We start from the raw sequence: 13192 nt of genomic DNA, 5'->3' as shown, positions 1-13192 counted from the left end.
TGTCCACCCTCAAAAGTTCTTGCAGCAACCGCTCCCGTTCCTTACTCTCCTTCCCTTTATGTGCTCCCCTCTAACCACCGCCTTCAACGCCCCCCAGACCACTCCCACCTGGACCTCCCCATTATCATTGAGTTCCAAATACTTTTCAATGCACCCCCTCACCCTTAGACACACCCCCTCATCTGCCATTAGTCCCATGTCCATTCTCCAGGGTGGGCGCCCTCCTGTTTCCTCCCCTATCTCCAAGTCTACCCAGTGTGGAGCGTGATCCGAAATGGCTATAGCCGTATACTCCGTTCCCCTCACCTTCGGGATCAACGCCCTTCCCAGCACAAAAAAGTCTATTCGCGAGTAGACTTTATGGACATAGGAGAAAAACGAGAACTCCTTACTCCTAGGTCTGCTAAATCTCCACGGGTCTACACCTCCCATCTGCTCCATAAAATCTTTAAGTACCTTGGCTACTGCCGGCCTCCTTCCAGTCCTGGACTTCGACCTATCCAGCCCTGGTTCCAACACCGTATTAAAAACTCCCCCAATTATCAGCTTTCCCATCTCTAGGTCCGGAATGCGTCCTAGCATCCGCCTCATAAAATTGGCATCATCCCAGTTCGGGGCATATACGTTTACCAAAACCACTGTCTCCCCCTGTAGTTTGCCACTCACCATCACGTATCTGCCCCCGTTATCCGCCACTATAGTCTTTGCCTCGAACATTACCCGCTTCCCCACTAATAGAGCCACCCCCCTGTTTTTCGCATCTAGCCCCGAATGGAACACCTGCCCCACCCATCCTTTGCGTAGCCTAACCTGGTCTATCAGTTTCAGGTGCGTTTCCTGTAACATAACCACATCTGCCTTAAGTTTCTTAAGGTGTGCGAGTACCCGTGCCCTCTTTATCGGCCCGTTCAGCCCTCTCACGTTCCATGTGATCAGCCCCCCCCAACCTGTCGATTAGCCATCCCCTTTTTCCAGCTCCTCACCCGGTTCCCACGCAGCTGTATCTCCCCCAGGCGGTGCCCCTCCGCCCATCCCCTCCCATACCAGCTCCCCCCTCTCCCCAGCAGCAGCAACCCAGTAATTCCCCCCCCCCCCCCCCCGCTAGATCCCCCGCTAGCGTAATTACTCCCCCCATGTTGCTCCCAGAAGTCAGCAAACTCTGGCCGACCTCTGCTTCCCCCCATGACCTCGGCTCGCACCGTGCGACGCCCCCTCCTTCCTGCTTCTCTATTCCCGCCATGATTATCATAGCGCGGGAACCAAGCCCGCGCTTCTCCCTTGGCCCCGCCCCCAATGGCCAACGCCCCATCTCCTCCACCTCCCCTCCTCCCCCCATCACCACCTGTGGAAGAGAGAAAAGTTACCACATCGCAGGATTAGTACATAAAACTCCTCTTTCCCCCCCCCCCTTTTTAACCCCCCTCTTCGCCCCCCCACTTTGTTCAAACGTTCTTTTTAATAACCCGCTCATTCCAGTTTTTCTTCCACAATAAAAGTCCACGCTTCATCTGCCGTCTCAAAGTAGTGGTGCCTCCCTCGATATGTGACCCACAGTCTTGCCGGTTGCAGCATTCCAAATTTTATCATCTTTTTATGAAGCACCGCCTTGGCCCGATTAAAGCTCGCCCTCCTTCTCGCCACCTCCGCACTCCAGTCTTGATTAAACGCGGATCACCGCGTTCTCCCATTTACTGCTCCGAGTTTTCTTTGCCCATCTAAGGACCATTTCTCTATCCTTAAAACGGAGGATTCTCACCACTATGGCTCTGGGAATTTCTCCTGCTCTCGGTCCTCGCGCCATCACTCGGTATGCTCCCTCCACCTCCAACAGACCCGCCGGGGCCTCCGCTCCCATTAACGAGTGCAGCATCGTGCTCACATATGCCCCGACGTCCGCTCCCTCCGCACCTTCAGGAAGACCAAGAATCCTCAGGTTGTTCCTCCTTGCGTTGTTCTCCAGTGCCTCCAACCTTTCCACACATCGTTTCTGATGTGCCTCATGCGTCTCCGTCTTCACCACCAGGCCCTGTATGTCGTCCTCATTCTCGGCTGCCTTTGCCTTCACGACCCGAAGCTCCCGCTCCTGGGTCTTTTGTTCCTCCTTTAGCCCTTTGATCGCCTGTAGTATCGGGGCCAACAGCTCTTTCTTCATTTCCTTTTTGAGCTCTTCCACACAGCATTTCAAGAACTCTTGTTGTTCAGGGCCCCATGTTAAACTGCCACCTTCCGACGCCATCTTGGTTTTTGCTTGCCTTCCTTGCCGCTGTTCTAAAGGATCCACTGCAATCTGGCCACTTTCTCCTTTTTTCATCCGTATCCAGGGGGGATTCCCTTCTGGTTTACCGCACAGTGTTTTTAGCCGTCAAAATTGCCGTTGGGGCTCCTATCAAGAGCCCAAAAGTCCGTTTCACCGGGAGCTGCCGAAACGTGCGACTCAGCTGGTCATCGCCGCACCCGGAAGTCTACTACAAGCTTTTTGTCCTGCCTCTGTGGCATGGGAGATAAGCGTGCGGGTCCATTTGGCCGTGTTGTTTGGGGACCAATGGGCGCGGTCTAAGTTTCCGAAAACGACTGTAAAATGGATCCACAGGCGTCCAGCAAACGCTGTGGGGTGTTCTGTTTTCTTCTGCCTGCACTTATTCAGGCCTTCTATTGGGTCACCTCTGTTATAACCGATCGCGTCTAGGATCGCCGTGTGCATCTCTGCAAGGGTGCCTCATCCTACATTCTGTGGGTCGGGAAGGGCTGCTACAACAGAAGGGTCTGAGCTTAAAACTGTGAGCTTCACTTGCTCGCGCTCATCCAGGCCGTACATGGTCGCCTGCTGCTTCACTCTAGCAAAGAAGTGGTGGGGGTCTGAGGTGGGGAGGAACGGTGTGATCTTTTCGCACGCGTCCCGTAATTGGGTCACGGTTAAGGGGGTGGTGTAAAGGAATTCCACGTCTCCATCCGATGTGACTGTGCGGTGGGTAGTTACTGGATTCATGGGTGCCTGATCTATCTGCTCTGTGGGGGGTTGGGGTGCTTTCCTCCTTTGGGGATTTCCTTGCGCACATGTTCCCTGTACATCCCTGTGCGCGGTTTTGTTTAGTTCTTGCCAATCAGGGCCGTCGTCTTCATCCAATTGGGATCCTAAGGTGCTTTGAAACCCATTTTGCACTGAAAGCAAAGACTGCAGTTCCACAATCTGCCTCTGGCATTTTGCATGATCCACTGAGCTTTGTCTGTGCTCCGTGGTGGCAGCATGGAATGCTCTTAGCGCTGCTTTTAGATCGCTGCACTGCGTTTGCAATGCCTCTACCTGTTTCTCAGTCTCTTCTTTTACCTGGGCTGCACGTTGCGTGTCCTGATAGGCCTTATCGTATTGGGTTTGTAAGCTGCTCAGATGCGCTAGACAAGACTGGTGTGTCTACTTGGCATCATCCACCTCTCCGTCCTTTGCTGCCAACTTCCTTCTTAATTCTATATTCTCTCTCTCGATCTCACTAACATCGACCTTGCTCATTCGATGTCTCTCTTCTATCTCTTTGCGGAGCGTCCGAACGACCTCCTCTGTGCCTCGCAATTGTGCCAGACAGGACACGATTGCCATCGGCTTGCGAGCTTTTCCCAAGCTCTTCTTGTGGATCTCTGACAGGTTCTCCCACCAAGTATATCCGATACTCCCGGGTCCTGTTTCCTCATTATCGCAGAATTCACTCCAAAGGGGCCATCCCTTCCCTTTGAGATATTTTCTGATCTCTTCTTCCCAAACGGGACACTGTCCTACTCTGCTGCTGGTCGCTGCGTCTCGAATTCCTGAGGGTTCATGAGGCGTTCCATTGCCTTCGTTGCCATTTTTCCTATCTGAATGCTCTCTTTTAAAATTTGGAACGAGGGGTACTAAGGCGGTGCTGTAAACACGGGTATGGCGTTCGTTATTTTCCGGAATACAAACTCCCGACAGTTTTTTCACAAAAAAATCTATCAGTTTTACTTTATAGCCTTGTTAGTTACGCATGCATTAACACGCTTCCGAATTATGAGGATTGATCAGAACTGCTTGAACACTTGTGAATGTTTCTGTTCCCAATTGGATTCTCAATTCAAATTTTGGGTTCTCCCGGAATGGTTAGGCCACTTCCAAGTCTGGTCCCGTCAGAGTTCGCCAGTAAATGTTGCTAACTTTTGGTTGGCACTTAGTAAATGTTGCTCGTTGTGTCTTTACTTAATTTGCTCTGTTTCTGTAACCTTTGCTCTAGAGTCGCCAGGTATCTTTATGATGCCACCACGAGGTTCAATTCAAGTGCTGATCAATAACTCAATACACCAGTTAGTAAGATTCAAATCCAAGCACATTTATTATACACAGTCAATCACTACTCATGCATAAAACTCTACTTACTAGACTATCTCTAACACTAAAAGGCCTATACTTAGCTTTGGAACTGGCCCACCAGATCAGGGGAACAAATTACCTTTCATTCGATTCTGAGTCTGCAGGATTCAAAGCTGGTATAGACTGGTAGCTAGGGGCGCCTATCTCAGCGTGCGTTGACTGGAGACTTACTTGGTTGATGTAGTGGCTAGGCAGGTCACTGTCAAGGGTTGTTTCGAGCTGCTGAGTGACCCTGCCAAGAAGGACGAATTGAACTTGGAGACTCTACTTTATAGTCCCCAGGGGCTTCGCGCCCTTTTGGGCGGACCCCGTATCTGGTTCCACATGATTGGACTACATTCTGATCACTTGGATCGATTTCTCCAATACTGGAGTTGTTCCCTGATCGCTAGGTGGTTCCTAAGTGTCCGTTGGCCTTCCTTTGTCTTGGCTCCTGCTGGCGCTGAGGAGCCTGGCTTGGCCTTGTTTACCTTAAATGTTTCCAATTGTTCCCGGGGATCGCTCATTAATATGCAGATGGTTGTTAGTTTCGGTGCTGTTTGGGTTTCTGCAAGTTCTAATACACAGGAAACTTTGCACCTGCTTGTTTTTCCTGGCTTGACTGAATTTCCCTGCATTCTTTGCGGATCTCCATTTTATGTCGGGAAGTGGCCAACCCAGGTGGCTACAAGCTTAGTCACCTTTGCTGAGTCCAAGTCCTTTTGTTTAGTATTTTTACAGTCTGAATACAGGTCTTCAGGCCATGGTGGGCATGGGACCATGACCATGCAAATCTATGCTGTTGCTACCCTGAAAGAGTGTTTGTTTGGAATAGTATAAGGACATTTTATTTTGTATGTAATGTTTTTTGTACCTAATCTCGGAATATTTAATGTAACAGCTTGAACCGTGTGCATATAGACCTGACATTGATTGTATGAAATGGAAAGTGTTCCATTCCTAGCTGTAATATTTCTCATTTTGATGAACTCAACATTCCTCCCTCAAATAATAATAATAATCCCACCAACAGCGCAGTTGTGTTGCCATTTTATCCTGTTTCTGGTCTCTTGTGCACTGAACAGTGACTGCACTTCAAGAAAATTGTGTTCCCTGCAAAGTGAGATGGTGTAAATGAAATTCCTATAAATACAAATTCATTCCAAGGCTGTTGCCATATTGAAATATGATCATTGCTACAAAACTTAAACATTCCTTAAGTAAAGGATTTGCTTTCTTGTCACAGATTCCGGCCCATTTCTGTGTTCAGGGAATCCGATGAGGAAGGCAGTGGTTTTATGTGCTGCGCATTTTCTGCCCGAGAGCGGTTTCTGATGCTGGGGACGTGTACTGGAGAACTCAAGCTCTACAACTTGTTTAGTGGCCAGGAGGAAGCCACATACGCCTGCCATAACTCCGCCATAACGCACCTAGAGCCATCCAGGGTAAGTAAGATATTATGAGGCTTCATCCATGCTCTGGGGAGGGTGTGCATTTAGACTTCTAAAGAAGGACTTGTATTGGAGTCATTGAGTTTTTACAGAACAGGAAGAGGCCCTTTTGTCCATCAAGCACCCATTTACTCTAATACTATTTCACAGCACTTGGTCTGTAGCCTTGTATGCTCAAGTGCTCATCTAAATACTTGTTCATTTTGGTGGCCGCTGCCACCCTTTCAGGCAGAGAGTTCCAGATTCCAACCACCCTCTGACCCCCTCAATCAGGTGTGTCGTCGTCCCCCCTGCTCCAAAGAAAACAACCCCAGTCTATCCAACAAAGAACAAAGAAATGTACAGCACAGGAACAGGCCCTTCAGCCCTCCAATCCCGTGCCGACCATGCTGCCCGACTAAACTACAATCTTCTACACTTCCTGGGTCCGTATCCCTCTATTCCCATCCTATTCATGTATTTGTCAAGATGCCCCTTAAATGTCACTATCGTCCCTGCTTCCACCACCACCTCCGGTAGCGAGTTCCAGGCACCCACTACCCTCTGCGTAAAAAAACTTGCCTCGTACATCTACTCTAAACCTTGCCCCTCTCACCTTAAACCTATGCCCCCTAATAATTGACCCCTCTACCCTGGGGAAAAGCCTCTGACTATCCACTCTGTCTATACCCCTCATAATTTTGTAGACCTCTATCAGGTCTCCCCTCAACCTCCTTCGTTCCAGTGAGAACAAACCGAGTTTATTCAACCGCTCCCCATAGCTAATGCCCTCCATACCAGGCAGCATTCTGGTAAATCTCTTCTGCACCCTCTCTAAAGCCTCCACATCCTTCTGGTAGTGTGGCGACCAGAATTGAACACTATACTCCAAGTGTGGCCTAACTAAGGTTCTATATAGCTGCAACATGACTTGCCAATTCTTATACTCAATGCCCCGGCCAATGAAGGCAAGCATGCCGTATGCCTTCTTGACTACCTTCTCCACCTGTGTTGCCCCTTTCAATGACCTGTGGACCTGTGCTCCTAGATCTCTTTGACTTTCAATACTCTTGAGAGTATCCAGTCTCTCTCAATAACTGAAAAGCTACAACCCAGGATACAATCCTCATGAAACTCTTCTCCTCTGCACCCTCTCTAGTGCAGTCACATCCTTCCTATGGTGTGGTGACCAGAACTGCACTCAGTACTGCAGCTGTGGCCTAACCAGCATTTTATACAACTCCATCATAACCTTCCTGCTCTTTGTATTTTATGCCATGGCTAATAAAGGCAAGTATCCCATATGCCTCCTTAACCACCTTGTTTATCTGTCCTGCTGTCTTCCGGGATCTATGGTCGTGCACCCCAAGATCTTTGTCATTTACACAGATTTGTGAAGAAAGACAGCACCTTTCATAGCTCCAGTTTCTATGCACTTTGCAGCCAAGTAATTATTTGTGTGTAAAAATGCAGCAGCCAGTTTACAAAGAGGTCCTGCAGTCATATGATGATCAGATCTATTTTTATAGTGATTTTGGTTAAGGGATAAATATCAGCCAGCAATATGGGAGAACTCCCCTACCCTTCTTTGAAATAGTCTCACCAAGAGGACAAGTGGCTTCATTTTAATATCTGGTCCCTCACGGTGTTGGTAAACTAAAATCAGAATCCTACTGTTGTCAATCGTAGCTGTGGGCCAAAATTCCTGGTGATCATAAGAATCCCTACAGTCCAGCCCATTCAGCCCATCGAGTCTGCACTAATCCTCTGAAATAGCACCCCACGCCGACCCACTGCCCCGCCCTATAACCCCACCCAACGTTTGGACACCAAGGGGCAATTTAAAATGCCCAATCCACCTAACCTGCACATCTTTGGACTGTGGGAGGACACCGGAGCATCCGGAGGAAACCCACACAGACACTGGGGCGGGGGAGGGGAGGGGGGGGGGGTGCAAGCTCCACATAGACAACTCCACACAGACAGTCGTCGGAATCGACCCCGGGTCCCTGGTGCTGTGAGGCAGCAGTGCTAGCCACTGTGTCTGCTTTCTCCAATGTATTGGTCATGAGGTCATCGAACGGTGGGAGACCAGGGTGATCAATGAATCGGAGACAAACATCCTGGAAATACATTTCTGTAGCACCGTTCCCAATCTCAGGATGTTGCAAAGAGCCAATGAAGTACTTTTTGAAGTGTAGTTGCTGGTGTCCTGTCGGCATGTGATAGGCAATCTACGCTCAAGATCCCACAAAGTAATCCGATAATATCGATTGAGGCATCATGTAGCAGTAGCCATCAAACTTATTACTCCATGTCAGACATGCTATATAATTTTATAATTTTTCTGCTTGTGTACTTGCAGGATGGATCCTTGCTACTGACATCAGCAAGCTGGGGCCAGCCCCTCTCTGCTCTCTGGGGAATGAAGTCTGTCTTCGACATGAAGTAAGTCAAGATAAGGATTATAGGTGCCAGAAGTAAAAGTATTACTTAATAGCCTACTGCTTTGTGCAATTTCTTACTCTGCTCGGTATATCCTTTCAGATGGTGTATTCTTTGCTTGAATTACAGTGGAACAATGGAAAGGGGCATTGCAGAGATAATCCCTTAACTTCTCAGGAAATGTCTGTCCAACAGAAGTTGAAATTTCATTCATGATTTGATCCGGCACTACTGGACACTTGTCAAATTCTGATCTGTCAAATGCTCACACATCAACTTTCATTAGGCATTGTTGGAACTTTAGCTGATTGTCCACCCTCTAGCTCATTGTAGATCCCCTGTATATCTTAACTTTTTTTTTTTTAAATAATATTTTATTGAAAATTTTTGGTAAACCAACACAGTACATTGTGCATCCTTTACACAACATTGTAACAATACAGATAATAATGACCTTTTTAAATTTAAACAAAAACAACAACAAATAAATAAATATTAAATAACAAAAAATAAAAACTAGCCCTAATTGGCAACTGCCTTGTCTCAGGCCACCCCCCCCCCCCCCCCCCATCCCTCTCCCCCCCCCCCAAAGTCCTGAACTTTTTTGTTTTAGATAAGTATAGAACATGCCTTTATTTTGTCCTAAAACAAGGCCTGGATGTTTCGAAGTGTGTAGTAAAATGCCAGTTCACTCCCTCTGGTGGTTTGAAAACAGGCATGGTGAGAGTGTCTGTGATGGCTCAATGCAATAAGCTTTAATCGCAGCATTTATTTCAAAGATAACATGTCCCAGCGTGTGCTGGATTGGAATGGTGCTGGCATGTACCAGCGTGTGCTGCATTGCAGAGGTGCTCTCGAGACCCAGCGTGTGCTGCATTATCAGGTGGTCGCGTGTGCCAGCATGTGCTGCATTGGGGAGGTGCTAGTGTGTACCAGCATGTGCTGCATTGGGAGGTGCTGGCATGTACCAGCATGTGCTGCATTGGGAGGTGCTGGCATGTACCAGCGTGTGCTGTATTGGGGAGGTGCTGGCATGTCCCATTATGTGCTGCATTGGGGAGGTGCTAGCGTGTGCCGCTGTGTACTAACGTGTGGTGCATTGGGGAGATACTGGCGTGTACCAGTGTGCTGCATTGGGGAGGTGCTGGCGTGGACCAGCATGTGCTGCATTGGAGAGCTCCTGGCGTGTACCAGCATGTGCTGCTTTGGGGAAGTACTGGCGTGTGCTGCATTTGCGAGGTGCTGGCGTGTACCAGCGTGTGCTGCATGGGAGAGATGCTGACGTGGATCAGCGTTGGGGGCGAGGTGCTGGAGTGGGCCAGCATTGGGGCAAGGTGCTGGCATGGGCCAGCATTGGGGCGAGGCGCTGGCATGGGCTAGCGTTGGGGCGAGGCGCTGGCATGGGCTAGCGTTGGGGCGAGGCGCTGGCATGGGCTAGCGTTGGGGCGAGGCGCTGGCATGGGCTAGCGTTGGGGCGAGGCGCTGGCATGGGCTAGCGTTGGGGCGAGGCGCTGGCATGGGCTAGCGTTGGGGCGATGCACTGGCATGGGCCAGCGTTGGGGCGATGCACTGGCATGGGCCAGCGTTGGGGCGATGCACTGGCATGGGCCAGCGTTGGGGCGATGCACTGGCATGGGCCAGCGTTGGGGCGATGCACTGGCATGGGCCAGCGTTGGGGCGATGCACTGGCATGGGCCAGCGTTGGGGCGATGCACTGGCATGGGCCAGCGTTGGGGCGATGCACTGGCATGGGCCAGCGTTGGGGCGATGCACTGGCATGGGCCAGCGTTGGGGCGATGCACTGGCATGGGCCAGCGTTGGGGCGAGGCGCTCTAGTGGGCCAGCGTTGGAGTAGGCCAGCGTTGGGGCGAGGCGCTGGCATGGGCCAGTGCTGGGGCGAGGTGTTGACGTGAACCAGCGTTGGGGCGAGGCGTTGACGTGGACCAGCGTTGCGGCGAGGTGCTGGCGTGGACCAGCATTGGGACGAGGCGCTGGCGTGGTCCAACGTTTGGGCAAGGCGCTGCCGTGGGCCAGCATTGGGGCGAGGTGCTGGCTTGAGGGCGAGGTGCTGGCGTGGACCAGCGTTGGGGCGAGGCACAGGCATAGACCAGCGTTGGGGCTAAGCACTGCCGTGGACCAGCGTTGGGGTGAGGCGCTGGCATGGGCCAGCGTTGGCACGAGGTGCTAGCTTGGGGCGAGGCGCCAGCGTTGGGGCGAGGCGCCGACGTGGGCCAGTGTTGGGGCGAGGTGCCGGCGTGGGCCAGCGTTGGGGCGAGGCGACGGCGTGGGCCAGCATTGGGGTGAGGCGCCAGCATTGGGGCGAGGCGGTGGCGTGGGCCAGCGTTGGGGTGAGGCGCTCACGTGGATCGACATGCGCTCTGTACAATCTCTGCTTCTCTGAGCGTTAATGTGTTGCACTTGGGAGGCACAGTGCCACAGTGGTTAGCACTGCTGCCTCATGACGCCTAGGTCCCAGGTTCCATCCTGGCTCTAGGTCACTGTCCGTGTGGAGTTTGCACATTCTCCCCATGGTTGGTGGGATTCGCCCCTCAAGATCCAAAGATAAGTAGGGTATGTGGATTGGTCTCGCTAAACTGCCCCTTAATTGGGAAAAATAATTGTATACTCCAAATTTTTAAAAAATATGTTGTTCTGCAAAATGGAACCTGGATCTAATGGATGGAGGTGTCTTTTGGATAAAACTAGAGACTTGCGTGTGTTATGCTATGAGGGGGGATATATTTTCATCCAGGGCAGAACGCAATGCATCTTGATGAGATCTCCAAACAGGCCTGATCTGCACCAGACCTGATACAGGTGTTTGAATGGTTGCTTTGAATTTGTGCTGGTGGAATTAACTTGGCAATGGTGTTCCCTATTTTTCAGGCACTCTTTCACAGACGACCACTATGTGGAGTTCAGTAAACTCTCTCAGGACAGAGTCATCGGGACAAAGGAGGAAGTGGCTCATGTGAGTAGTTTGGCCACCGCCTGTACGCAAAACCGTTAATGGGACAATTGGTATTTTGACCTGCTAATGCCCAAGTGGGTAGAAGTCTCTGTACTAGTATTCTGTGCAGCTCAGAAAATCTCTAGTGCATGATGTGTTGGGTGGTGTAAACCTAGCTGAAGAAGGGAAATGAATCAGCCATGGCTCCTACTGCTGCTCACAATCCATTGACTCCTACTCCAAGATGCGCTGTGTAAACTGCCAATGGCTTTGGCCCTCACTACAATTCTGTATCTTCTCCACCAATTCCATTCCATCCCCTCCCTGGACAATGTCAGGGGCCAAATCAAACTGTTTGTAACTTCATAAAAACTGCCCATTTCCATTACATCACCTGTCTCTACCGATGCTGCTGAAATCCTCATCTATACCTTTATCACCTCCAGAGTCTACTATTCCAATGCTCTCTTGCTCGACAGCCCAACCTCTTCTATAAACTTTAGCTTGTCCAAAGCTCTGCTGCCCATTATCCGATTTGTGTTATGTTCGCACTCACTCCTGCCCTTGTTCAATTTACTTTGGCTTCCAGGGCCAAATCCCTTTGTGTCCTTGTACACCTCTATTTCCATACCTTCCTGCCCACAAACTGTCTTGCTCTGACCTATTATGCATCTCCCCCACTCCCTTTGCCCCACCATTCGTGGTCGTGACTTCAGTCACTTTGGCCTCCATGTTCTATCATTTCCACCATTGATCCCTCTGCCTCTACACTTTTTTCGAAGTCTCTGCGTTAAACTCTTGACCAAACCTTTGGCTACACTTTCTAATACCTTTCTTTTGGCTTTGTGTCTGTTTCTATCCCTTGAGTTTCACATTTTTCTTTTTTAAATTTAGGGCACCCAATAATTTATTTCCAATTAAGGGGCAATTTAGCATTTGGGCATGTAGGTTTCATTAAAATTGAGTCTCACAAGACTTCCGATGGCGGCCATGGAGGAGTAGGTCGCATGTTTGATAGCTCCCGCCTGTGACGGACTTTTGGACCTTTTCTCCTGTTTTTTCCCGGATTTTATTGGATAATTCGGTGAAGAGTGAGACGGTGAGGAGAAATCACCCTCCAGTGTATGGAGAATTGGATCAGAAGTGGCTGTGTGAGAAGACAAAATTCTACAAGGAAGATGCGAGCAGAGCTGGCTACGCGGGAAAGCATGGCGGAGAAGCAGGGCCGCGGGGAGACGGAGCAGCTGGTGAAGTTTTTTGAAGATTTCTTTGCCAAGCTTGAGGACACGTTGGACCCGATCAAGGCTCCGATCAATCAGGTGGTACAGAATACAGAAACCCACGGACGTGCGATCCAGGATGTGGAGAAAAAGGTGGATAGTCAGATAGTTTTGGATAGTCAGAGGCTTTTCCCCAGGATAGAGGGGTCAATTACTAGGGGGCATAGGTTTAAGGTGCGAGGTGCAAGGTTTAGAGGAGATGGATGAGGCAAATCTTTTACACAGAGGGTAGTTGGTGCCTGGAACTTGCTGCCGGAGGAGGTGGTGGAAGCAGGGACGATAGTGACATTTAAGGGGCATCATGACAAATACATGAATAGGATGGGAATAGAGGGATACGGACCCAGGAAGTGTAGAAGATTTTAGTTTAGACGGGCAGCATGGTCGGCACGGGCTTGGAGGGCCGAAGGGCCTGTTCCTGTGCTGTACTTTTCTTTGTTCTTTGTGTCCGAGCACGAGGAATACCTAACCGTGCTGGAGACCAAGGTCGAGATGATGAATGACCACCAGAAAAGAATGCAGGAAAAGCTGGAGGACTTGGAGAACAAGTCCAGGAGGCAGAACCTGAGAATCGTCGGCCTCCCTGAAGGCAGTGAGGGATCGGATGCGCGAGCCTATGTGACGAACATGCTGGAGAAGTTGATGGGGGCTGAGGCGTTCCCTCGGCCCTTTGAAGTGGATAGAGTGCACAGAGCCCTCGCAAAGAAGCCCCGAGCGAACGAGCCGCCGA

General features: G+C 50.3%; 1 protein-coding gene across 5 annotated transcripts in view; it reads left to right on the top strand.

The window, feature by feature from the left end:
• The window catches only part of LOC140388239 (DDB1- and CUL4-associated factor 1-like), a 187334-nt gene that overhangs the window by 115833 nt on the left and 58309 nt on the right, over positions 1–13192 (top strand). For all 5 annotated transcript variants that reach the window (XM_072472072.1, XM_072472073.1, XM_072472071.1 and 2 more), the window contains 3 exons: positions 5604–5802; positions 8153–8235; positions 11119–11203. In XM_072472072.1, coding sequence (XP_072328173.1) covers positions 5604–5802; positions 8153–8235; positions 11119–11203 — 367 coding nt within the window. The remainder of the gene's footprint in view (positions 1–5603; positions 5803–8152; positions 8236–11118; positions 11204–13192) is intronic.

The sequence above is a fragment of the Scyliorhinus torazame genome, chromosome 13 (assembly GCF_047496885.1).
Source record: "Scyliorhinus torazame isolate Kashiwa2021f chromosome 13, sScyTor2.1, whole genome shotgun sequence".
Lineage (NCBI taxonomy): Eukaryota > Metazoa > Chordata > Chondrichthyes > Carcharhiniformes > Scyliorhinidae > Scyliorhinus > Scyliorhinus torazame.
The sequence above is the reverse complement of the archived record's forward strand: the minus strand, read 5'-3'. Positions and strand labels throughout refer to the sequence as shown.